The sequence below is a fragment of the Primulina eburnea genome, chromosome 14, assembly GCF_022965805.1.
Source record: "Primulina eburnea isolate SZY01 chromosome 14, ASM2296580v1, whole genome shotgun sequence".
Lineage (NCBI taxonomy): Eukaryota > Viridiplantae > Streptophyta > Magnoliopsida > Lamiales > Gesneriaceae > Primulina > Primulina eburnea.
In genome coordinates this window covers 31,910,993-31,936,459 of record NC_133114.1, presented here as the reverse complement: position 1 = coordinate 31,936,459, position 25,467 = coordinate 31,910,993, and the positions used below count along the sequence as shown (strand labels likewise).

Sequence of the window (25,467 nt, the reverse complement as noted above, 5' to 3'; positions counted from 1 at the left end):
TTTTTATGAGAATACCAATAATCAGGAAACTAAATTATTTATTTACTCAATTTATCGATTCATGTCCTAAAATATGTCTTGAAAGTTGAAGGTAAAAAAATAAACCAAATAGTTTCTTAATAACTGGAAATTGTTATAATATGATTGTGAATGTAGATAGATTTTCTATTTACATTCATTCATAGTTGTTTGATAATACTCAAAAGATACTTGGTCGTGAAATATTATTTATAGGCAAAAACTTGTGTGAGATGGTCTCACGGGTCGTATCTGTGAGACGGATCTCTTATTTGGGTCATACATGAAAAAATATTACTTTTTATGCTAAGAGTATTACTTTTTATTGTGAATATGGGTAGGGTTGATCCGTCTCACATATTAAGATCCGTGAGACGGTCTCACATGAGATCAACTCTTATTTATAAGCATTAGTTGAAGATAATGTGATCAATCTTTTCACAAGAGTATTATCGATATTAAATTTTGAGAAAGTAGCACACAAGATTTGGCAATGACTTGAAGATTTCGAGTGATGCTCGCAACAGAAAGAATAGTGCACACTATACATTTTTTGAGTTGTTTATAAATTTTCCCGAATGATTTTACATAATAAAGTTTATAGTTAGCACAATGTAAAAGATATCATACTCTTTGTCTTTCACCGAGTTTTTATAAAGTTTTAACGATACACATCCATAATCAAAAGAACATACAAGATGAAATATATATTGTTGTTCTCTTTTTCTTTCACTCAAACTTTTCTCAATTTTATTGTCGAAATTTGAACGAAACAACACCCAACTCTCCATGAAATTTTCAAACAACCATCTTGGCAAATAAAATCAACGAGTAGTAGTTGTATAGATAATCATCTAAAAAAAGATTGTTATAATATGATTATAAATATATATGATTATGTAGATAAATTTTCTATTAATATTAATATATCGATCTTTCTGTCAACATATTTTTATTATACAATTATATTATTAATAAAAATCCTCAGTTGTAACAGAAGGAATTTTCTAAACACTTATTTCAATCATTTTTTATATAAATTTATATCAGAGCATTATTGTCTTATTGGCAAATAATTTAAATTTTTTAAGATGAAGATAATAAAAGTAAATGATAGCGGCCAAATGACTCCAGAAGGTCAAACTTGTAGTTTCAGTTACCTCCCACGCTGAAAAAAATAAATATTCTCTGGATCCCCAATTACCAATCGTCAACTGCACTGCAGATGGCGCCACCCGCAGCGGCGGCGGCTATCCACTGCTGTGCGCTGATAATGATAATAACGGCGTCCCTTATCATTCAGCCCTCCACCGCTATCTACTGTGACGAGGATGACTGCTACGATCTCTTAGGGTAGGTGAACCTTGCTATGCCGACCCTCCCGACGGTTCTCTTCTGTCTTTTTAACTCCATTTGTAACCTTACTCACTATTTTTTTCTTCATATTTGTTTGAATTTTCAAGTGTCACTCAAAATGCCAATTCTTCGGAGATCAAGAAAGCTTACTACAAGCTGTCTCTTAAGTAGTAAGTCAATTTTTTGGTTCTTATGTGATACCCAGTTTATTGCTAGATTATACTTTGATTTTTACGAAATTTTATTTGTTTTCGTGATATTACTGCAGTCATCCGGATAAAAATTCTGATCCTGATTCGAGGAAGCTGTTCGTGAAAATTGCTAATGCTTATGAGGTAATATTCGCAGCATTTTTCCTTCTGTTCTCCAATTGATTCGATTTCTCTAAATTATAAGAATATGGTGTGATTTCTTTCTTCCAGGTGCTCTAGATGTCTGTTATGTGTTAAGCGTCTATTTTTGAATAAAATGTTATTCAAGATTCTGTACAAGTATTGATCATAAAGAGCAGTTAAGTTAATTGGTAAAGTTTCAAACTTTTGATGGTGATTTAATTTGTTTAGGCGAAATGTGACTAACAGTGATCAGACTTCACGAAATGATTTTCGAGTAAATAGAGCAATTTAAGTATTGGAGTTCTCATGTAGTCTCCTTTTAGACACTGGATTGAGTGTTTTTGTGTGTTGGGTAATTATTTTTTTTGGCAAAAAACAGGTTCCTGTTGTGTCGCAGTTCCGTTTTATAATGTTTAACCCCTTCCATTTTTAGATTCTGAAAGATGAAACCACCAGGGAGCAGTATGATTATGCAATCGCACATCCAGAAGAGGTTGGTTTAATAGATGTTTGTGCTGATATTGTAAAGTATATATTCCTAATAACCGATCCAACGATTTAGAATGACATCTCACTCCCTGTTATTAAGTAATGGGTATTATTTCTTCTGTATTAGATTTAGCGTAGATTTACCTTTGGTTTTAACTTGTAAGTTGAGTAGTTGTCCCTCCCCCAAATACAAAAATGTATAGAGAGTCAAGCATGTCCTTGCAGCTTCAAATATCCTCAGGCATCGTTGAATTGGTTTTGACCTGTTTCATTCTGTCACTATCAATTCATGTATTTAAATGAATAATTCACTTTAAGTTCAATATCTCTGATCATTGAACAGCTAACCACATTGAAAATCTGGTGTTTTATGCCACTTTCTCTTTTCCTAATATGTTGCCCATGTTTATTTGTGCTGTCATTGTCATGTCATGTTTTGTTGTCCATCCATTGCTTTAACTTTTGAAATTCCAATAATTCTAAATGGCCAATTGATTAGTGGCAGATACTTTGAGAGAGATTATTTACATTCCACGTATATATTATTACCATATGATTTTTACTCATGCAAATGCTAATTGGGCTGCAGGATAATTTGATGTTCATTCAGCATTTTTCATCCAAAAAGAATTATTAAAGTTTTATATATCTTATTTTCAGTTCTTTGCTTTGATATTAATCAAGAACTGGCCCTTTCTCGCATCTATTAGGTATTTTACAATGCAGCTCGATACTACCATGCTTACTATGGTCATAAGACAGTAAGTTCCTTTTCCATATTATAGTCGGTTTTCTAACTGCAATTTACACAATTAGTTGTGAAGTGCTAAATCACTTCGTTGTATAAAAGACACATCATCCCATCCTAGTTGAGCGTGTTAATTTCTGTTTGCTAGGATACACGTGCTGTCCTTGTGGGCCTTCTTTTGGTGCTCTCGGGATTTCAGTATCTAAACCAGTGGACAAGGTATAAGCAGGTAACTGGAAATTTACACATCATCACGCGGCCATCATTTAATTACCAAAATCCTACTAGAAAGAATGAATGACTGCTGTCTATTTGAGACCATCTTTTTCCAACGTTGACTGTCAAAATCCTTTTGTTTTTCACATCCAACATATAAACTACACGCACCAACTGCAAGTTGCAAAGCTTTTTTTCAAATCTGTCCTCTCTTCTCCCTGTACAAGCTGCATGTTGGAGACTAATAGAGTGGCAATCTTAGGCCACATCATTTATAGTGATGGAGTTAAAGTTGATCCAAGTAAATACTTATATATGTAGCTTCTTATTATTTTGAGTTAGGATTTATTAATTGAATATCCTTAAAAAATCTGAGCATCTATTTACTCGCCGAGAATTGGGTGGAAAATGGAATTATTTTCGGTTATTAGTGATAATGAGTTTTCAAGTGTCGGTTTCAGTTCAGTTTTATGGGATATTTTTCTTTTGGAACTGTGGAGGTGGTACTCTCATGCAATTGCTTATTTTTTGAATTGATTAATGGCCAGAGCCAGATTTACGTATGATTTTGACATTGGTTTTGCAAGTTTCACTAATTGAACTACAACAATATAATTATTGTGTAAAATAGAAGTTTTTTATGATTTTTTTTGTTCTAAATGAAAGTTGGGAGACAGGAAATTTGGCTACTGTTCTATCCCTTATCTTGTGCTTAATAATTTTATATTGTCATTTTGTCTTGGTAAATTTAAAGAAGAGCAATCATTCATGAAACCTTGGTTCTTTCCTCTTCGTTTTCTTAGTGGGCAGTCGTCTCTTATTCTCTCATTTCAGGCTGTTGATATGGTCAAGAGAACTCCAGCTTACAAAAATAAGCTAAAGGCTTTGGAACTTGAACGCATGGGTGGGGTGACTAAGAAGAAGAAGAATAACAATAAGATTGACAAGTATGACTCATCATAAATGGCTGTCCAGTATTAATATTCTCACATGCATTTAGCGGATTGCCATCCTACTACTTTTTCTTGCATAGGATTAAAAAAATGCATGCATTTCTCGTCTTTTGAGGCTGATCTGAACAGGTGCCAAGCTGATTTTGCAGCCAGTATTGGAAATAATAATGGATTGGAGTTGCATTTTTCTTGGCAGGAACATGGAAGAAGAGCTTAGCCAAGAACTAGAACTGCAGATAAAGGGAGCTGAAAAACCCACTGTTTGGGGCCTTCTAGGCATTCGTTTCATTTTACTTCCTTACACTCTCGGGAAGGTCAGTATAGGTGCATTTTCTGAGTAGTTGGCAAACTATCTGAAAGCCATCACTTAGTTAGTCGATCTAAATTTCTGTAAAAACTGTCCTTCAGTATATTAATTTACACAGAAGCTGCTATTGGAATTTGTAACATATGATGGCAAATAACTACCAGTTACTTTCACCTACAGTTACTATTATGGAATGGAAGTTGGTTCTGGAGGTACAACGTGAAACGAGCAGCATATTCTTTGGAAGATGCTTCATACTTAACGAGAAGGTCCCTAAGGGTGCCTTTTGACTCATGGAAATATATGGGTATATGATAATTTTTCATCAACCGTCTTTTGAAACTTGATATGGTTTGAAATTTTTGAATCATTTCTTGGTCTAATCATACAAAAATATTACTTCCAATTGGAATTGTTTATATTTTTTGGTGTCTGATCTTCCTGAAATGAAAGAATGGTGAAAAATAGCAGTTAGAGTCTTACAGTCCTGTGTGTGCGCTACTTTATAGTTGTTTTAGAGTAAATTTTTCATACATTTCAATGCCAAACCGAACTTTTCATCTGATCCTGGCTTTTGGGCATGTCAGATGAATCAACCAGAGAAAATCTTGTTCATAGACGACTGTGGGAAAAAACCAACTTCCAAAGCTACCTAGCAGAGATGCGAAAAGAATCAAAGCGCAGAAGATAGAAGAATTGTCTATAGAATCGAGTATCAGAAAGCCGCTTGCTTGCATCTTTATGGTATTATTCACGCTCGTTGGTGCGGAGATTTTTTATAAAAATTTTGAAAAATCATACTTCTATACCAGAAAAGAGAGGCCCTAATAGTTTTTCATTGTCTGCATGTCAACTGAACACCAAATAATTATAGAACATTAGTAGGAAATTCTCAAAAATTTCAGGGTTGCAATTGAGCGATACAAGTTGTTTTACTGTGGACATGGTTACCAGCAATACTATATAACAACAATATTGATGACAAATTGGTCTTAATTTTTTCCCCTTTTTGACCCGTTGGGGTATTTGTTTTTGTTATTTTTTCTCTTTTTTTCCTTGTTAGGTTTGTTTTCTTTTTGAACCATTTTGGTTGATGTATTGATCTAGAAATACATCAAGCAAAAACGGTAGCACTCAATTCAATAGGACAAAAACACATATGGTGTGCTATAGTATAGATTCCCCTGCCATAGCAGACCTGTCCATCTCCCTCGTCCATTGCGTCCCCCGTCCTAGTATTTTCACCTTCTCATAAAAGTTAATTTGGTGTTTGCTCAAGTGGAAAACGTAAGAAATTTTTTTTGCGTGTCTAGATAAAAAAATAAAAAGACGAGTCAAAAGTACATGCAAATAGGTAGTTCATAGGGTGTGTATACAATCGATTCTGCTCATTCAATGCACTACACATTGCTTTGCTTGTAGCACTTGTATCGATTACTTGCTTCCAACACATTGCACATACCCCTGGATATTAAAAAAACCATATAGTCACAACATACCGATGCTTTTTTCAAATGTACACATAGAAAGAGTACATTTACTGTATGCGCATGTGTCATAATATTTGCCATCCTGATGTACTTGCTGCTTACAGATATGCACTTCGTTTGTCCATATGGTGTCTTTCTGCCAACCCAACAAATCCCATGATGACAAACGGCAGTTAATTTTCCATCATCTGTTTTATAATAAAAGAGAAGTTTTATTACAGCACATGCCTTCCAATTTCTGACCATGACCTACATCGACGGTCGTTATTTTTCCATGATTGAGGATCTCTCCACTATCGTTTCTTCATATGTCATAATAATCATCTGCTCCAGAACGTTAGGGATTTGATAACATACTAAGTCTTTCCTTGCCTTCAAAATTTAATAGTGTCGTGTTAGAGAAACATAAAAAGCTGACCGTAAAGTTCATAAAGGAACCTTATCAGAATTTCAACGCATGAAACAAACAAATGCCTTTGTTCTAGCTAACCACGAAATGCCTTTTTTCTTTTTAAAAAAAAATTCAAAGCGTGAGAAACGAAATGTAAACAAAACACAAGATTGAACAGGAGGCAGAGGAGCTCTGGAATTTGATTTTGGATCAAGGGTGTTTGATTTATTCGAACACTTGTGGCTCTTTTGTGAAACACTATTGCTGTAACATACACTTGATTCGGCAATTTTGTTGCACAATAAGTTGGAATGATTGAAGGGCGTGTTAGAAATAGCGACATACAATATATTTTTTGCACCGCTACTGAAAGAGAATATAATTGAAGAAGCAACCAAGGTGTTCGGTTACATGAAAACGTGTAAAATGTTGAGTAGTGGAAGTTTTTCGTTTATGATAAGAGGTATATGTCATGAAAATGAACCAAGGAAAGCCATTAAATTACAAGATGAAATGCTAGTATTAGAGTATAAACGGGTTTTAGGTCAATGTTGGTAAGGATTCATGTTCATTTATGCACTTTGCTTAAGTCTACATATCAGCACATTAATGTCTAGTAGCTTCTTTTTTTTTTTTGGAAAAAAATAATAATATAGCTTTTGATGTCTGCAGTATGTGAACAATGAACATATATAGTTCATAGGCAATTCTTAGGATTGTTGGGTTCTGTTTTTTGGGAGGTTCGTTTTAGAAAATATAGTGGAGAGAACTGAATGTCGGGTTCTGTGATTGGATGTGATATTATATTTTTTTTAGAATTAGAAGAGATGTAAGTTTGAATGCAAGAAGATAATAGTGTTCTTGTGTCTTGGAGGAGTGTAGAATATTTTTTGGAGAGAGAAAACAAACGTATTGTTTGGTTTTAATGTATTTATTTTAGTTTCGGACTTCAAAAATTATAAATTTGACTCATAATTTTTTTAAATGTTTTCGCTTGGTCAGAGACTCAAAATTGGTAATGTCGATGTTATCTGTGGGACAGTGTTCTCACAGGATCTCAGTCATTTATTTTACATGGTGATTAAATTTAGGCTTTTGATCACTTCATAGTGTGTATGTGTGTGTAAATCTGGGCCTTTGATCACCTCATGAGGGCAGAGACTCACAAAGTAATTGCACAAAAATGAAGTGTCACGATGTGATTGGACATGACAGGCGTGGAGAAATTCGAGTCAGCATCCAATTTAACCAAGATCCTAACCTGACCTTAACCCAAAAGTCTTCGTTTTTATTGCTCCAACTACGTGAATCGGAGAAAAAGGTACACCAGTTTCGCCACCAATGGCGATTTCTTTAACCCCTTGCGCTGCCGCCTTCTTCCTCCTCCTCCGCCTTCTCACATGCCATGCTCTCTCCCCATCAGACTCCGTTATTTCTGATCTGTCTTCGCTCCAGTCGCAGTCCTCAACCGGCGTCATCCACCTAACCGACCCACTGCTCCGCCGCATCCTCGCCTTACCCACCTCTCGCCCCTTCCACTTTCTCATCTTCTTCGACGCAAAACATCTCCACTCCAAGCCCGAGCTCTCTCTTCCAACTCTTAAAAACGAATTCTCCCTTGTCTCCTCCACTTTCCAATCCAATAACCCTAACCAGAAATCCCTCTTTTTCTTCGAAATCGAATTCTCGGAATCTCAGGCTTCTTTCGGTCTATTTGGGATCAACTCTCTTCCTCACATCCGTCTAGTCCCTCCGTCGGCCACTGACTTAAAAGCAGATACGATCCAAATGGAGGCCTCCGATTTTTCCAGATTGGCTGAATCCATGGCTGAGTTCATTGAATCCAGGACTAAGCTCTCAGTTGGTCCCATTAATCGGCCGCCTGTAGTTTCCAAAAAACAAATCTTGTTCGCAGTCGCTGTTGTATTGGTTTGGATTCCTTTTTTCTTGAAGAAATTGATTGCCGGGAATACTTTCTTGCATGATAAGAATATATGGATGGCTGGAGCCATTTTTGTGTACTTTTTCAGCGTTTCAGGAGCGATGTTTAACATAATAAGGAAGATGCCAATGTTCATGATGGACAGGCAGGATCCGGGGAAATTAGCTTTCTTCTACCAGGGCTCAGGGATGCAGCTAGGGGCCGAGGGCTTTGCTGTCGGATTCTTATATACAATCGTGGGTCTCTTGCTGGCTTTCGTGACTCACGCCATGGTTAGGCTGAGGAATAGAACTGTGCAGAGAGTGTTGATGATTTTGGTGTTGTTTACATCTTTCTGGGCGGTGAAGAAGGTGGTTTTCTTGGACAATTGGAAGACGGGGTATGGTATTCACGGTTATTGGCCTTCTAGCTGGCGGTGAGTGCAATGAAAAGGTCTGGGAATACTGGGTGTTTCTGCCTTTAGGTAAGAGTGCATTATTATGAATTCGTGGGACTTTAAGGATGTAGCTCATTAAAGAGCTTTTTACTTAAGCGGATAATTCTCTCATCATTTAGACAATTGATATATCTCTTTTTCTTGAGATATGCTTAACAGAAATTCCAACATATTTGATAAAGAGGTGTTGTGTTTTAGTGTGTGTCCCACACTTTGTATTTAGTTATGCCGAATGCTTTTTTATTTTCTAGTTGCAATTTCTAAATGCCTTCGTGTTTCTGTGGTTCTGCCATTATTTTTGTTTGTTAATGTGTTCATTTATCAGCAGGTAAGAAATGTCCTTTGAACTTGTGTTCGGTAAGAAATCTGTTTTTACTTGCTGTAATATGATGTCAAATGTAGAAAGCAAAAATAGGAAGAAATGGACTGCTGTGGTGATCGGTGAACGACATTGTTATTAATTTGGCCAATGGATTAGGAATTCTATGGGAAATTATAAGTTTCTATGATTTTCGAAAGCAAGAGACACGATGATGAGATGTTTGCTATTAACTTCGTGAAATGAAGTTGAATTCTGTTTGGGCTAAAAAATGAGAAAGGAAAAGGTACAGAAGGAAAATAGAAACAATATAAATGGTGGTATGTAATGTTCTATTCTTAATAATAATACGGTTTTATTCATTTATGGATATTGTTATTTTAAGATGAATTTCCATGGGATCTAATACTAGCTGGACTATGCTTCTATTGTTGTTGTCTAACACCACCACACTTAGATTCTACACTCACACAGTCACACACACTCATATACACTATATACGTAATTGGTTTCCATTTCCTTGATTGACTTCTTAGTTCAATTCAATAGAATATCATGAAATCAATGATTGACTATTTTTTATACAAAGACCTGGATTCTGTAAAATATTGTTCACCTCGATACCGTAGGTCCTCAAAGAATGTTCTGACCAATTTCTGACTTAACGAATGTAAGTTTTCAAATGTTTCAAATCACGATCTTCCCAAGTAACATGAAAAGTAATTTTCTGCCGTTTTTGCTTAGGTTCAGTCATGTTTACACAGCTTAAGGCAGTATTTTTAGTTCTATCAGTATTGTTAGCCATACTAATTTGTATGACTAATTCTACATTGTTCTGACTTCGGAGTCCTTGTGGCTTATAAGACACATCTCAAAGTTTTGTTCATGATTGGTTATGTAGTTTCTATAAGGCCCTTATGTCATTCAGGTTGTGGTAAATTATCTGTTCTCTATGTATTGCCTATTTGTAATTGTTATCTATGGCAACCTTTTATGCCAATTTTTTTATAGTCTATTTGTGCGGCAGGTGTGCTACATTGAGGTGTAGCCTGTCGGTACATCTTTTGTTTGCAATAGTAGTGATTGATTTGTCTTTCAATTAGCTTTCTTTGGTTTCACTGTCAATATTGCCTCATACCTTGAGTAGTCTACTTGAATTACATAACTTGCCTCGAGGGGCTGTTTTCTGCTTCCCTTCCTATTCCTTTTCTAGGCTTTCAACGAAATGGATGTATTAGTTGGCATGGACTGGTATGAATAGATGATTTTTTAAAATAACAAAGTGAAAATCTATAAAGCGTGCCTTACGTCCATCACCAAGGCATACATGGCGTCGCTGAGATTTCCCATCCACTTTTCACTAGTTTGCAAAACCATGCAGCAGTGTAACATACCATGTCCCATTAGCTTACTGATATTATTTCTGAAAGCAAGATCACCGATCAATTACGTTCTGATAATACTATTGGAGATATGGAAGAAGAGGTTGAGATGGTGGGAAGAGCGTTTGCTGATCACTACCTGTTCTATCTTAACCAAAGTGAGCTTGTTTCACTGTATCAGTCAACTTCCATGCTCGCTTTTGAGGGGGAGAAGATACGAGGGGTTTATGATATATCTGCTTAAGCTTGATAAGCTGCCGTTTGGTCAATGTCGGCACGTGATTAGCACCGTTGATTCACAGCCATCTGCATTTTGTGGCGGCATTTTAGTTTTTGTTAGCGGCAGCCTCCAACTGCTTGGACAGGAGCATTCTTTAAGGTTTAGACCCTCTCCAAGAGTTGCTCAACATGTGGTGCAATCACCGTATCTGCGTCATATATATATATATTTTTCTTTAATTTTTTAAATGGTTTGATTTAATTTTATTATTTTATAGATTAATTAAATAATAAATTTTATAATTTTCTTTATTTTTTGTAATTTAAATAAATATTAAATTAATTTACTTCAAAAACTTAAAATATTAATTATAAAAATTTTAATACTTTGAGTTGAAATTAATTAACAACTAAATTAAATTTCTAATGTTTTAGTTGTGCATTTATGGGAACAATTAGTAATTCAAATATTTAATTTTGTGTGTGTTATATTATTCTTTTAGTATAAATGTTTGTGTTTTTTTCCTGACAATGATTTATGTTTTTATTTATGAAATAAAAATAATTAATTTAAATTTTAATATATTAATTATTTGATTTAATTATAATCGTATCAACAAACTATAAATAATTATTAAGAAATATAAATATTAATATTGAAATAAAAAAAATTGGAAATATTCTCTGGCAGAGCAAATGACTTGAAGATGAAATTAGCCAAGTAACTCTGCTAGTATGAGTCGGTAACCAAATATGTCTATATTTTTTATTTTACTATCATAAATTCAACTTTTCATATTTTCCAAAAAGTATGGCAATCCATGGATTCGCAGATGTTAGCCAAAAAACGTTTTGGTTTCATATGATGTGTTGTCTCCATAAATAAATAAAATTTGATTGTGTCCAGTCCACGTCCTCGACAAAATTATTTGCTGGCCTAGCTTTTGTATATTCCTGTTTTCAAATTTAATCAGCACTTGCATACTATTATCACAGAATAAAATATTCAAGACAGATATATTAAATAAGTATTACACAGAACATAAGTGTGAAAAAAATAGCACCCGTTCCACAATGTACTCATAAATTACAAAGTATAAGTTTTTGTTAAAACTATAATTCTTTTTTAAAAGAATATATATATTACATTATTTATCAACAGTTACCTCCTCTCAATATGGCCGTACAACAGACCCATCTACATACTACAAGTAATTAGAGTGTCCTAAGAAAAAACCAAAAATAAAAAATAAAAAAAAATCATTTGCACGAGTGAGAAGAAGCTCACAAAATATCACTCACCAAAACGTGATTGCAACTTACAACAAATTTGGAATAATGGAAAGAAATCGCATCCATTCTAAATAATATAAAATTAAGATTGGTGCTGCCTCCACTTGCATTGTCCTAAACAAAATCGCCAACTTTTGCATCGATACAACTCATGCACAAAGATTCTGGCACAGAGAAAAAATCTCAATGCAGCATACATTTTACAATGATATATATCATTAGATGAACAAATATATATGTATATATATATATATACTAATCTTATGTAAAACATATATCTAATCTTCTGCGTGTCTGTGTGTATATATATATATATGTAGTAAGAAAATAACTGATTATTTCTAATGAGAGCACGAGCAGAGAAGGGCCTCAATTGTTTAGCATTATCTTCACAAATTATTTGTCTTATCCTGTGGAGAATTTTATAGGCGCATATATATTTTCAGAGTTACTCAATTTTTGTGAATATATTTTAATCTACTCATGTCCTCCAAATCTGCTGCACCTTCGTCTTGGAGATTTTCTTGGATGTCCATCTTTTTTTTCCTCGCACCCAATTATTCCATCTTCTTCCGTTTCTTCTCCCTCCTCCTAAACACATTCCCGAAGCCACCCCGCGCCGTTGAATTGAAAATGGTCATACCACTTTAATTACCAAATCTTCAACAATCCGAAGCTTCTTCTTGTTTTTTTTTTTTCAATTTCGTGCCCACGTTTTCTTTTTGATGTTCATGGTTGGGTTCTTTATTCTTCATCGCTTTACTGAAGAACGAACCCTTGATCCGATTTGGTCTGCATTTTTGCTTATTGTAACACGTGGAAGCCAACGGCGTTTGAAGATATGTGGGGGTTTGAGGCGGGGGGACTGGAGATGAAGCTTCTCTTGTGAATCTCCATTCTCTCTGTGTAATATAGGTTCTTCACTGAAAAGGTACGTATATACTTTTATTTTTCCTTTTCTTGTTTCCTCGCTTTGTACGCTTAGAAATGGTATTGCTGCTTCTACTGCAAATGCAGATGTCAAAAGGATATAAATTTGTATAATTTCATGCACTTTTCTCGCTTTTTGCTAATACGGATGCCAAGAAGTTTATAATTTGTTCAGTTTCATGCGCATTTGTTATCTTTACTTTGTTTATTGTATAATTACATGGCAAATGGTTGTTCAGATACTTTTCTTGTGCGATGGACTTCCAATTTTAGAAAGTTATGTCACACATGCACCTTCTTTGATGCCGAAATTCTTTTCTTTTTGCCATTTTAGATTTAGAATTTATGAAAGATTTGTTAAATGAGTGATATTAATCCTATGATAATGCCTTTGCTCTTGTGATAGGCAAAGCGACACCTTTTTTACGATTTGCTGGTGCTTTCTTCCACATTGTACTTCATATATCCTAGAAAAGGGTAGCTGGAGTTGGATTAGACCCGTACACTTTCCGCAATGGGAACGAAAATGAAAGGGATCTATAAAGGATTCAAATATACACTGTCTCAAATCTTTGGTAATTGCCCTTTTCTAATATTTCTGCAGATTTTCCGTATGTACGATTTCCTACATGTTTTGTGTTGATTTTTGGGGTTAAATTCAAAAATCTCGATTCTTGTAGTTGTAAAGGAGCGTGAAATAGAGATTGGGAATCCAACGGATGTTAAGCATGTGGCACACATTGGTTGGGATGGCCCTTCCGGAAGTGCCCCCAGTTGGGTATGTTTATTTTGTACAAGTTTTAATTTATTTTGGTAAACTAATTTCCCTTCAATACTCTTTAACCATCATACTGAATTCGTTCTTGTTTTGTGTTAATGTAGATGAATGAATTTAAAACAACAGCTGATTTCACAGCAACGTCTGTTGGTAATTCTGGTTCCGTGCTTTCTCCTTGGTCGTCCCATGGTTGGTTCTGCATCTCAATCCAATTTTATTTTTTCCTCCGAATTTTAGTTTCGGTTCTTATTTTCTTGTGGGCACCATAGCTGATCATAAATGCATAAGCCTATAGTACCTCCAACTGAATGTTTAGAACGACCGATAGACAGTGGCTGATAAAGGAATTCAAGAAATGATGGTTCGTCTAATGATTGTAATATCATATGCCATGTATCGTTCAGAAAATATAATGTGTGTTGTATTTTTCTAATGATTTGCAAGAGAGCTTATGTCAATTAGATTCCTGGACACGTGTCAGGGAAAATTTTGGCTCATATGTCTCAACATTTGAGTTAATGGATTGCATGCATCTAACGAAAGGAACTTCAATAAATTTGGTTGATGTGTACTTGTAGATTTGCAGCCGCACCGTGAACTGGTTTCCTAGAACACTGGGAATCTGTAATGAACACCAAAGTTCATGTCGATTTAAACATATTATCGAATCAATGCATTGTTACTTTGGCAACCGTCGGCTATAACCCAACTATGTATTTAACTTTCCTTATCGTCTCAAGAATTATTTGGCAACTTTACAATGGATAGATAGTCATTGGATCGAAATATATTGCTACTTTATGAATGAATAAAACTGTGCACCGGCATATTTTTATCTTATGATCATGTTCTCATCTTGTTGCTTTAATAGATGTTTTTAGGTGATGAAGGATCTTAGTAGCTTCTTATTCATAATGTCTCCTTTTCATGAATAGATTATGGAGAATCAATGCAGCAACAATCAGGATCCGACATGAATGTTTCTAGTGTAAAGAAAAAGCAGAAAAGGAAGAAATCTAAGTCAACTTCCTCCCCTAAGTCTAATTCTTCTTTGTCATCAAGGTCTTCCCGAGTAGCAAAATCGAAATCCAAATTTGTCGAAGGCTCACAACAGGTTAACATTGAAGTGGCGTAGTAGAAGTATGAATTCAAATGATCCTTAAAGTTCTCGAAAATATTTTTATGCTTGGAACATCCTATGCAGCTGCTGCAAGGGATCAGAGGGTGTGGAGACAAAATGCAAATCTGTTGTATCTAATATTCATATGTGAGTGATTTGAGATGCTGAATATTTCTTTCTTCCTTTCGTTTTCTTTTCTTTCGGTGTAAAGATTTGAAGGTAGCTGGTGTGAGTTACTGTATTTGAACGATGCGAGGAATACTAGAAGTAATTGTTTGTTTTGCCCTTTTATTTATGTTCTTTTACTTTTGATTCCTCGTCCTCAAAAATCAAGTTCTTTGAATTTAAGATTCTATGAAAACGCAAGCAACCGAAACATAATAGAGAATTATGCGATCTTTGAACTTTTCATGGGCACTACAGTAATTTTTTCTCCAACAGAAATACAGGCCTTGTAGTTGGTACTTAACTACCCGGCCAAATATTTCGTTTAAGTAGTGGTGGAAATTTCACCTGACCAAGTCTCCTTCACTGAATCCAAAACTCTCCCCAAATCTCAGTTTTGTTTTCTCTACCTTTTTGACAGATAAGATGAAACATAATTTACATTTTTTCCGACAAAGATCAAATATTCCATTTTCATCCAAGTAAAGCTTAGATGTTCTGAAGCAACAAACTCAGACAAACGAATTACTCTAGTCAGACGGACTTCGAACGAGAAAAAATAATCTTTTAAAATGGTCTTGAGATTGCTACTCTTTTACAGTTTCTTGAATTTCTTTCTAGTATATGCCGTCAGAGCTCAAGATTACGATGATGACAATAAACCGCCTCCAGAACAAAGTAACTGCAACGGGATCTTTCTCACGTACACTTTCGTTTCTCGAACAAGGGAGTATCCCTACATAAAAAATGCGAGTGCGCAACCTTGGGCCTTCAAGTCCATGGCAACGATACTGAATGCGGGCATGGACGATCTCAAAGGCTGGAAAATATTCATTGGGTTTCAGAATCGAGAAATTTTAGTGTCTGCTAGCAACGCAATTCTTGAAGATGGAGATGGATTCCCTGCTCCTGTGGGGAATGGAACTACACTTGCTGGTTATCCGCAGACAGATTTGAAAAATTCAATCGAAACAGCAGGAGATTGGAGCCAAATTCAGACTCAGATTGAATTAACCGGAACTCAATTTGGGATTAGGCCACCGGGATATCCAATGCCACGTACTATCAAGCTTGTAAATGATGGTTACAAATGTCCTGCACCGAAATCTCGTTGTAAAAACTGAATCGATCCCTTTCAGATATTTGCATTTTTTGCTTGCATATTGTCTACTAAACCTGTTTCTGTAACTTAACAGCAACAACTGTGCTAGTTTGCTGTGTGAGGGATCCAAAGTTCAAGATCAAGAACACAGCAACCAAGTACTTACCACGTCAAAAAGGCGATCTCTCGATGTCTTATGATGTATTGCAAGCTTACGGTAATAATTATCTTGCTCAGGTGACAATCGACAACCAAAATCCTTTGGGGCGGCTAGATCACTGGAACTTAACATGGGAGTGGATGAGAGGGGAGTTTATATACTCGATGAGAGGGGCATATACCCGTAAGAAGGACAATCTGGATTGCATCTATGGTGCTGCAGGACAGTATTATCAAGATTTAGATTTTTCTAGGGTTATGTGTTGTGAGAAGAAGCCCATCATCGGTGATCTTCCCCAAGACAGGGAAAATGACAAAGATGTTGGCAATTTACCAAATTGCTGTAGAAATGGTAGCTTGTTGCCTACAATAATGAATCAAACCAAGTCGGTGTCAGTTTTCCAGCTTCAGGTGTATAAACTTCCGCCTGATTTAAACCTAACGGCTCTATATCCTCCCGAAAAATGGAAAGTCCAGGGCGTGCTTAATCCACAGTACAAGTGTGGGCAGGCAATAAGAGTTGATGCCACCGAGTTCCCTGATCCAGGCGGGCTCCAGGCCACAACAGCTGCAATTGCAAGCTGGCAAATTGTATGTAACATAACCCGGCCCAAAACCAGACAGGCACGGTGTTGTGTTTCTTACTCAGCTTATTACAATGATTCTGTAATTCCGTGCAACACATGCGCCTGCGGTTGTGAAGATACAGTAAAATGTGATTCAAATGCCCAAGCGCTGCTTCTTCCTCCGGAATCACTTCTTGTTCCTTTCGCAAACAGAACAGAAAAAGCGGTTGGATGGGCGACAATCAAGCATAATCGTGTTCCTAGGCCGTTGCCTTGCCCTGACAACTGCGGTGTTAGCATAAACTGGCATGTTTCCACCAACTACAGGAAGGGATGGTCGGTCCGAATCACATTATTCAATTGGATGGAAATGAATTTCGAGGACTGGTTTGTGGCGGTTCAGTTGAAGAAATCAGGCCCTGGTTTTCAAAAAGCTTATTCTTTTAATGGAACACTGCTTGAAGATTTGAACAACACCATTTTCCTGACAGGCCTGCCCGGCTCAAACTATCTGATCGGGGAGACAAATGGGTCAGATCCTCTGAAGGATCCGAGGATACCTGGTAAGCAGCAATCAGTACTGACATTTACGAAGAACCAAATACGTGGCATCGAGATTGTAGATGGTGATGGATTTCCTTCCAAGTTGTTCTTCAATGGTGAGGAATGTGCGCTTCCCACGCAATTTCCAAGCGCAGGTGCTAGGCTATATCCTCTAAATTTCAAGCTTTTTGCCTCTCTTGCTTGCATGATAATTTTGTTAGATAATGTGTCCAGTTAGCCAAATTATGGTTTGAGTTTTATTCACTTTTATATAAAAACACTTTATTTAATAATATTTTATAGTTTTATTCAATTATGACATTTATTTTAACGGTTTATTCGTGCAAGCTATATAGATAAAGTCCTTAAATATACCATATATATCATAAGATACGTCTCTCAACGTAAGATCACGAAACTTATTAGGAAGTGTACCGTATATTCTAAATTGGTTCCTAGTTGATTCAGCCGTCTAAAATAAAGATAAATGTCGCGAGTTTGAAACTAGCATATATGATGTAAACATCATGTTTTATTGGTAAGAGCATATAAATGCCTATTCATACAAATGAATGATCATTTAATGATGCACTGAACAACACTCCATCTGATTTTACAAGTGGTTATCACTTATCGACGTGGATAATATGCGATTATGGTTTTACATTAGCCCTTTGACCCGGGACAATGTGGAGACTCTACATACTAGCATGTACTTTGATCCGTTTACCGACTTTATTGAAAGTTATCAGGTGACGATGTTAAGTGTAGTTTCAAAGTTCGTAGGAGTCAATGCATTATAGTCGGAGATTCACCTCTCACCTACGGGTGAAAATATCATATATGCTCTGATTAGTTAATAGTGCGAGAAATTTTTGGTCAAAGTAAGACATGTGTCTTTTGGAAAGACATTTCCTCAATTGTACATAACATATCACTATTGTCACTCAAAGATACATCGTACCATTGTATAATTCATTTGCAACTCTCCATATACCAATGGTTGCATATTTGATCGAGATATGTGAGTTGAAGAGACTATACTGTACGTTGACCACAACTTGAGGTTCTTACAATCATTATCAGTAATTTCTAAGGGATCATGAGGAGATTCTTCTGGACTCTCTTATCATGATCCGATGAGTACTATCAGACTTGAGTTCTGACGTTTTTGACTCTAGGGTTGATGAAATAATAAGTTATTATGGTAAGCCCGAATATGAACAAATGTTGATCAGAATCGCATGAAGTTGTAAACCGTTGATAGTCACGCAAATATTGAATTTTGTGTTCTCGTTGAGATAGTCAAGTTCAAGAAGTTAAATTTGATTATTGTAGTTTGATAGAGATTAAACAAATTACTTATAAAGATGTTTATAAGTCAATTTCATATAATGGAATATATGAAATTTAGCTTAACTGTTAATTAAATGAGGAGAGTGGAAATTTTATATTTTAGTCAAGGAATTCATAAAACTAGCTAAGACAAAAAATGAATCACTGAAAAATTTTGTCCTTTGAAATTTTCAGTTTTTATTATATGGACGAGATTGGTACAGTCGATATATTGAAGTCGTTTTATCATCGATCGGAGTTAAACACCTAATATTACCTAATATTTTATTTGCAATTCATCATTGAACAATGTAAGGCTGTGAAATGAATGACAAAGCAACGTGGGGTAAAATAATGATAATGAAATTCAAATATTCAATTATTGGATTATTTTGTTTTTTGTTTTTGGGCTTGTGACATTTCCCACATTAATTATAATTATATTATATTAAACTATAAATGTGTAGAACGCGACTTTAGACCAAAATAACAGAATTTGCAAGAACTAATTAAGTGTAAGGATGCTCGTCCTAATTAATGTCTAATATTAAGACATACTCTCAGTATAAATAAATTCATATTATGTCATGCAACGTAATGTGTGTACAGAAATAGGGTCCTACAGTAATTATGACGATATTAGTTGGATGTAATAATTGTGAAAATCGAAACGTGACATATGAAATGATTTAAATGATTTCAATTGCAATGTTAACATCTGCTACCATTTCTAAAATTAATGGTATGAATTTTGCAAAGAGGGTGAAATAATTTAAATATGAAGAAAATAAATTAATAGATGACGTTATTATCCATTTCCATTCGAGTCGTCAATTCGTATTTTTTTTTTATTTCTAATCAAAATTATTTTAACATGCAAACATAAAATATTTATTTTTTTCTCATTTTTTTAAAAATAAATAATAATCAGAGATAAATATAAAAGAAACAACAAGAAAAACATATCATAATTTATAATAAAAAAATCCAAAACATCCTTGTTTTTCCCTCCTTGATCATGTCCTTGTTTGAAGTAATCTTATCAATTTGAATATACATATAGCAAAAACCAAAATTATAGATACTAATTTTATAAAAGTAATTTAAAAATAATTTATAGTGTAAATAAAGAACTTCGAATACAGATTAAAAAACTTGTTTAGGAATTTTTACCGAAATTTTTTTGTTGATAAAATACATATAAAATAAAGAACTTTGAAATAATTTCCTATGAATCGAAGTAAAAAATTGATTATAATTATCGTCTTTTATTAAAATAGGAAATTATTTGAGCATGAAAATTTATTGCTTTCATTATGAATTTGGGGTTAATTTTATAAAGTATCATATTGTGGTTAATTTTTATGGAGCAAATTTAAACATGGGATATATACCAACCTCGAAGGCCTTGTCCTTAATTTGTATAGACGACAGTGGGCTCTCTCCCCACACAAATACACAGCCATTAATGCTTTGCAATAACTCCTCCGCTACCACATCTTCTCCACCTGTTCGCCTTTCTCTTTGCTTCACCTTCTCGAATATATTCATTCTCTTGATTTTTATATATCGCCTTCTTTTTATTTCTCTTTCAACCACAGTCCCCGTCTTAAATTCTATTCACAAGAAAGGCACCATCTGCAATTAAACTTAAAAAAAAAACAATCTTTTTATACACATTCCTGGTAAAGAATAAATAAGAGAGAGGCAAAGAAAGTGGACGTGTTTCAGCCTTAAAAAACCAGATCTCAACCTTCACTCTTCCGGTTAACCCTAATTCTCGAATGGGGTGGGGTGGTTTACGAAAGTCGTAAGTTTTTTTTTTAACAAAATTTTTGCATGCATCATTTCGAGTGTCAAGTTCCAAGATCGTTAAGTTTCTAATACACCTGTCGTCTTTCTTCTTTTGTTTTCTCTGCTTGCGGAGAGAGAAGAATTGAGTAGGATCCCATATATGTATATGTATATGTATATGTATATGTATATGTATATGTATATGTATAGCTGGTGTCAAAAGGCGGTTTCACGCTGTCAACCCCTGGTTTCCTTTTTTTATGTCTGTATTCTTTTTGGCACGTTAAGACAGAGAAGATATATAAAGTTTTCCGCGGAAACCGGAAACTGGAAAACCGAAGTCCATTGTTGGTCAGCTGGTGTTACATGTTACCATTTAACTTGTTTTTGACTCAGGCACTGCCGGAAGACTCTAGTTAAACTCAATGAACTGGCTTTTGAAAGCGCCCTTAAAGCTTAACCCGAATTACGAAGAAATCAAGCACCAAGCTTTCTAGGGTTTCTTTGTAAAGACCTGCAACTTCCATGATGGAATTAATTTCCCGGCAACTCAGAAGATAACCTGCATGATTCGAAGGAATAGTTTGTAAGGTCGGTATAGATCATGAGCTGCATCTTTTTTGAATTAAATAAGGACTCTCCTTTTTCAACAAGTTAAAGGTACAAATAAGTAGTGGCTAAAAAATGCAAATTCAACCATCCCACAGCTTGTTTTAATGGAGTACGGTCTCTGTCAAAAGTCGGCCTATAATCACCACGCAAAATTATTCATTATAAACTTTGAAGTTTTTTTTTACAAACACACTCTTGAAGGTGTTTCAGCATTTCTTTTGAAGGCGGTGAAACTCGATTTTAGAAAAAAAAATTCTTCTAGTTTTTTTCGTTTGAAAAGTGTCTGTATTGTTAACTCCCGCCTGGCCCTCGTATAGTTCATTTGTAAATGGCTGTTTTCATGTGCATAAATTTTTTGAAGATGATAAAGAAAGAGATCTGTTGACTTGATATCATCATTAATTGCTTGAAGATATCTTCAGATTTTATTGTGTTGGTACCTTTATTTATTTTTTCCTGGTCTGATTTCACTAAAACTTTTTATGTCAGATTAGAGACCACTATAGCTTTTGGGCAGACTCCAATACCATTATATATTTATATTTAAGATGTTTCAGCCAAACATGTTTGATAGCCACCTTCACTTGCTGGATATGGGACATAAACCTCCGGAAAACGAAATGGATACTATAAATGATGATGAATATGAAAGCAAATCGGGGACGGAAATAATGGAAGCCCCCTCTGGCGATGACCTAGATCCAAATCGACGTCCCAAGAAGAAACAATATCATCGCCACACGCAACTTCAAATCCAGGAGATGGAATCGTGCGTTCAATGTTATAGTGTGATTTACCATTGATATGTTGTAAAGGGTCATTTACTCTTAACGATATTGATCCATTAATTTACTCATGTTTTGACAGATTTTTTAAGGAATGCCCGCACCCTGATGATAAACAGAGGAAGGAGCTTGGCCGTCGATTGAATTTGGAGCCATTGCAAGTTAAATTTTGGTTTCAGAACAAGCGTACACAAATGAAGGTGAAGTGTATTTCATTTTCCACTTTTTTGGTATTTCAGAACCATGCCTTTTAGCCTTTGTTTCTCTTTTATGAAAGTTCTTAAACTGTGAGTGAAAGAAATTACAGGCTCAACACGAACGCCATGAAAGTATGCAGCTAAGAACTGAAAATGAGAAGCTTCGTGCTGACAACATACGGTATAAGGAGGCTATCGGCAATGCTACTTGTCCAAATTGTGGAGGCCCAGCCGCCATAGGCGAGATGTCGTTCGATGAGCAGCATCTGAGGATCGAAAATTCTCGATTAAGAGAAGAGGTATATAAAATTGAAGAGCTTGAAAAGTTCAACTCTTCGATTCCATTTTCAAGAATATAATTTTGAGATCTAGTATTCTGGACCTATGTCAATGATATACATATGTTTTTAGATCGATAGAATATCCAGCATTGCTGCAAAGTACGTCGGAAAACCAATGCTCTCGTATCCACGTCTTTCTCCGGGAGCATCTCGTTCACTTGATCTAGTAATGAGGAATTTTGGGCCTCAGGCAGGCATGGCTGGGGGGATTTATGGAGCTGCTGATCTTCTTAGGACAATATCTTTCCCTACAGATGCTGACAAGCCAATGATCATCGAGCTTGCTGTTGCAGCAATGGAAGAATTGACAAGAATGGCACAAGCAGGAGAGCCCTTATGGATTCCCAGCACTGATAATTCTGCAGAGACTTTGAATGAAGACGAGTATAGGCGGACATTCCCACGATGGATTGATCCGAAGGCTTTGTGCTTGAAATCCGAAGCTTCTCGTGAGTCAACTGTTGTGACTATGAATCATGCCACTCTGGTGGAGACTCTAATGGATTCGGTATGATTTTGCATAGGTGCAACATCAACTGATAGAGTTTTTGCTCTTTTGCAAAGTGTTTCATGTTACATTTGATATTTACAGAACCACTGGGCTACTCTGTTTTCAAGCATTGTATCTAGAGCGATGACTTTGGAAGTCTTATCTTCTGGTGTGGCTGGAAACCATAATGGAGCGTTGCAAGTGGTATGTCTGGAGATTGGGTGTACTAATTTGTTATTTTAATTGTAATGAACCTTATTTTTTTAATTTTAAGATATCATAATAGTAATCAAATTTTATGGAGTTTATTCCTATGATACTCTTTTGTTTAACATCAGATGACTGCCGAGTTCCAAGTTCCCTCTCCCTTGGTCCCAACTCGCGAAAACTACTTTGCAAGATATTGCAAACACCATGCTGACGGGACTTGGGCTGTTGTTGATGTTTCTTTGGACAATTTACAACCTGCTTCCTTACCAAGATGCAGAAGAAGGCCGTCTGGTTGTATAATTCAAGAATTACCAAATGGTTACTCAAAGGTACAAGTAATGCCAGCCATTTTAAATTTCAGTTTATGTTGATAATACAATAATGTTTATCTTCTCAGATGTGCATCTCTGTTAATTGCTAGGTTACGTGGATTGAACATGTCGAAGTGGATGATAGAGCGGTTCACAACATCTACAAACCATTAGTCAATTCTGGGCTTGCATTTGGTGCTCGACGTTGGGTTGCAACGCTTGACCGACAGTGTGAACGACTAGAAAGTGTTATGACTAATAACATTTCAGCAGGAGATGTTGGTGGTACGCGTGTATTTATCCCTTGAGGCATAATGATCGGTTCTCTCTTACGAAATTTAAAAATTCCTTATTTTTCTTCAAAAAGACCTGTGAAAGACTCATAATGCTACAATTCGACTATTTGATTGGCCTCTTTAAAGGGGATTGTGGGGTTAGTTGTTTTGAATCCGTGGCTTTCAAATTTCTAATTGTATTGCACGTACGTGTTGCAGTGATTTCTTCCCCGGAAGGTAGAAAGAGCATGTTGAAGCTGGCCGAGAGAATGGTGATGAGCTTCTGCACAGGCGTCGGTGCTTCGACTGCACACACGTGGACAACTTTGTCTGGAAGTGGCGCTGATGAGGTTCGAGTCATGACTAGAAAAAGCATGGATGATCCAGGGAGGCCTCCGGGTATTGTGCTTAGTGCTGCCACTTCATTTTGGCTCCCAGTTCCACCAAAAGAAGTTTTCGATTTCCTACGGGACGAGAATTCGAGAAGTGAGGTACAGTAACTTACGTTGCTTTTATATAATTGTCAATTCCAAGAATTCATCAATTTTCAATATTATTCACTCTATATAGTTTCAATTCTTTCATTTATTGTTATTGCTAAATCATTTTGATTTCTTTCTGCGATATTAAAGTGGGATATTCTCTCAAACGGCGACCTTGTTCAAGAAATGGCGCATATAGCAAATGGCCGTCATCCAGGAAATTCTGTCTCTTTACTACGTGTCCATGTGAGTTCAATAAATTCGAAAATCATTTCCATATTTTCCCATGTTATAATTTTGTATCGTAAACTGTAAAACCATTGTTGTTTCTTACTGCAGAGTGCCACTTCAAGCCAAAGCAATATGCTCATACTACAAGAGAGCTGCACTGATTCAACAGGATCTTATGTAATCTATGCTCCAGTTGATATTGTGGCTATGGATGTTGTCTTAAGTGGGGGCGATCCAGACTATGTAGCTCTTCTACCATCTGGTTTCGCCATACTTCCTGATGGAACAAATAATTCGACGAGAGAAATTCCCGAGGTTGGGTCTGGCGGATCTTTACTGACTGTGGCCTTCCAGATATTAGTCGATTCTGTTCCAACGGCAAAACTTTCATTAGGCTCGGTAGCTACGGTTAATAACCTTATAAAGTGCACTGTTGAAAGGATCAAAGGCGCTGTACTATGTGACACCGCATGACCCAGAAACTTGTGGTAATTTTTCCTAGTCGATAAGCAGACTGAAGTAATTAGTCAAATTTCAGTAGCTTCCACTTTCAATACCCTTTAACTTGGATCAATAGCAGTACATTATCATCTAACATCAGTTTTTTTTTGTTTTGTACGTTGCAGCAACAACAGAGATGGACTAACAACGATTTGTTTACGGGCATGAAACAAGGGTAGAAGTCTAGAACGCACCTTGCTTTGACCCTCGCAGTACGGTGCTTTTTTCCATGAGAAATCAGATAGATTTATACCGCTCGGCAAGGGTAGTTGGTTCGGGCATTGACTCTGCCCATTGGGAATCATGTAGTAAACTACAGCTTGATTTTACGTATGTGTATTATGTTTCTGTGTCCATGTCAGAACTAATATATTCTTTAGGCATTTGATAGAAGTCGAGTTAGTAGGAACACCATGGAACCATGAAATCTTGGCTCTTCCTAACGAACATGCAGTGGTTTCCCTTGCATTTGTATTCTTGTTTCTACTGCTATTTTGTCTTGATCATGAGTTAAGATATTTTCGGATTCGGTTTTTCGCCTTGCTAACTTCTATAAGCATTTCAAGGTATCAGATCATAGTAAAAAGTAAAAACTTTTTCATATGAAATATTTGATTCTAAGATTAATGCTAAATCTATTTTGAAA

The 25,467-nt window shown here is 35.7% G+C and overlaps 5 protein-coding genes across 13 annotated transcripts; all 5 read left to right on the top strand.

The window, feature by feature from the left end:
• Positions 1-1,142: 1,142 nt before the first annotated feature.
• On the top strand, positions 1,143-5,424 carry LOC140812615 (chaperone protein dnaJ 50). 2 transcript variants are annotated; one of them, XM_073170929.1, is made up of 10 exons: positions 1,143-1,371; positions 1,482-1,544; positions 1,643-1,709; positions 2,143-2,202; positions 2,909-2,959; positions 3,095-3,175; positions 3,997-4,109; positions 4,312-4,429; positions 4,603-4,729; positions 5,010-5,424. In XM_073170929.1, the coding sequence occupies exons 1-10, from the start codon at positions 1,244-1,246 to the stop codon at positions 5,111-5,113; spliced, it is 912 nt and encodes a 303-aa protein (XP_073027030.1). In that variant the 5' UTR covers positions 1,143-1,243; the 3' UTR covers positions 5,114-5,424. The 2 variants fall into 2 exon arrangements, with proteins under 2 accessions (XP_073027030.1, XP_073027031.1); XM_073170930.1 differs by lacking the exon at positions 4,603-4,729.
• A 2,140-nt stretch (positions 5,425-7,564) lies between these two features.
• On the top strand, positions 7,565-10,785 carry LOC140813054 (probable dolichyl-diphosphooligosaccharide--protein glycosyltransferase subunit 3B). 5 transcript variants are annotated; one of them, XM_073171472.1, is made up of 2 exons: positions 7,565-8,708; positions 10,435-10,453. In XM_073171472.1, the coding sequence occupies exon 1, from the start codon at positions 7,645-7,647 to the stop codon at positions 8,662-8,664; it is 1,020 nt and encodes a 339-aa protein (XP_073027573.1). In that variant the 5' UTR covers positions 7,565-7,644; the 3' UTR covers positions 8,665-8,708; positions 10,435-10,453. The 5 variants fall into 5 exon arrangements, with proteins under 5 accessions (XP_073027573.1, XP_073027572.1, XP_073027571.1 ...); XM_073171471.1 differs by lacking the exon at positions 10,435-10,453 and adding an exon at positions 10,564-10,785 and having other exon boundaries at positions 7,566-8,708; XM_073171470.1 differs by lacking the exon at positions 10,435-10,453 and adding an exon at positions 10,382-10,400 and having other exon boundaries at positions 7,566-8,708.
• Positions 10,786-12,291: 1,506 nt separating this feature from the next.
• LOC140813055 (CRIB domain-containing protein RIC10-like) lies at positions 12,292-15,013 on the top strand. Its single transcript, XM_073171473.1, has 5 exons — positions 12,292-12,825; positions 13,231-13,399; positions 13,505-13,602; positions 13,707-13,791; positions 14,538-15,013. The coding sequence occupies exons 2-5, from the start codon at positions 13,339-13,341 to the stop codon at positions 14,735-14,737; spliced, it is 444 nt and encodes a 147-aa protein (XP_073027574.1). The 5' UTR covers positions 12,292-12,825; positions 13,231-13,338; the 3' UTR covers positions 14,738-15,013.
• A 341-nt stretch (positions 15,014-15,354) lies between these two features.
• Positions 15,355-17,570, top strand: LOC140813053 (COBRA-like protein 10). The gene is made up of 2 exons (XM_073171466.1): positions 15,355-16,000; positions 16,084-17,570. The coding sequence occupies exons 1-2, from the start codon at positions 15,460-15,462 to the stop codon at positions 17,493-17,495; spliced, it is 1,953 nt and encodes a 650-aa protein (XP_073027567.1). The 5' UTR covers positions 15,355-15,459; the 3' UTR covers positions 17,496-17,570.
• Positions 17,571-20,077: 2,507 nt separating this feature from the next.
• On the top strand, positions 20,078-25,289 carry LOC140812970 (homeobox-leucine zipper protein MERISTEM L1-like). 4 transcript variants are annotated; one of them, XM_073171358.1, is made up of 13 exons: positions 20,078-20,402; positions 20,783-20,977; positions 21,488-21,767; positions 21,866-21,983; positions 22,091-22,279; positions 22,392-22,829; positions 22,914-23,015; positions 23,150-23,350; positions 23,443-23,617; positions 23,827-24,098; positions 24,240-24,335; positions 24,429-24,839; positions 24,947-25,289. In XM_073171358.1, exons 3-12 carry the CDS (start codon positions 21,547-21,549, stop codon positions 24,792-24,794), a joined length of 2,178 nt encoding a protein of 725 aa, XP_073027459.1. In that variant the 5' UTR covers positions 20,078-20,402; positions 20,783-20,977; positions 21,488-21,546; the 3' UTR covers positions 24,795-24,839; positions 24,947-25,289. The 4 variants fall into 4 exon arrangements, with proteins under 4 accessions (XP_073027459.1, XP_073027460.1, XP_073027458.1 ...); XM_073171359.1 differs by having other exon boundaries at positions 20,079-20,402; positions 21,556-21,767; positions 24,429-24,808; XM_073171357.1 differs by having other exon boundaries at positions 20,079-20,402; positions 21,493-21,767; positions 24,429-24,808.
• Positions 25,290-25,467: the final 178 nt, after the last annotated feature.

Coding starts and splice junctions, on each gene's coding strand:
- LOC140813053 (XM_073171466.1), top strand. CDS start 15,460: ATGGTCTTGAGATTGCTACTCTTTTACAGTTTCTTGAATTTCTTTCTA. Junction 16,001..16,083: donor TCCTGCACCGAAATCTCGTT/GTAAAAACTGAA, acceptor GTAACTTAACAG/CAACAACTGTGCTAGTTTGC.
- LOC140813054 (XM_073171471.1), top strand. CDS start 7,645: ATGGCGATTTCTTTAACCCCTTGCGCTGCCGCCTTCTTCCTCCTCCTC.
- LOC140812970 (XM_073171358.1), top strand. CDS start 21,547: ATGTTTCAGCCAAACATGTTTGATAGCCACCTTCACTTGCTGGATATG. Junction 21,768..21,865: donor CAAATCCAGGAGATGGAATC/GTGCGTTCAATG, acceptor ATGTTTTGACAG/ATTTTTTAAGGAATGCCCGC. Junction 22,830..22,913: donor TGGAGACTCTAATGGATTCG/GTATGATTTTGC, acceptor TGATATTTACAG/AACCACTGGGCTACTCTGTT.
- LOC140813055 (XM_073171473.1), top strand. CDS start 13,339: ATGGGAACGAAAATGAAAGGGATCTATAAAGGATTCAAATATACACTG. Junction 13,400..13,504: donor TACACTGTCTCAAATCTTTG/GTAATTGCCCTT, acceptor CGATTCTTGTAG/TTGTAAAGGAGCGTGAAATA. Junction 13,603..13,706: donor CCGGAAGTGCCCCCAGTTGG/GTATGTTTATTT, acceptor GTGTTAATGTAG/ATGAATGAATTTAAAACAAC.
- LOC140812615 (XM_073170929.1), top strand. CDS start 1,244: ATGGCGCCACCCGCAGCGGCGGCGGCTATCCACTGCTGTGCGCTGATA. Junction 1,710..2,142: donor AAATTGCTAATGCTTATGAG/GTAATATTCGCA, acceptor TTCCATTTTTAG/ATTCTGAAAGATGAAACCAC. Junction 2,203..2,908: donor CAATCGCACATCCAGAAGAG/GTTGGTTTAATA, acceptor CGCATCTATTAG/GTATTTTACAATGCAGCTCG.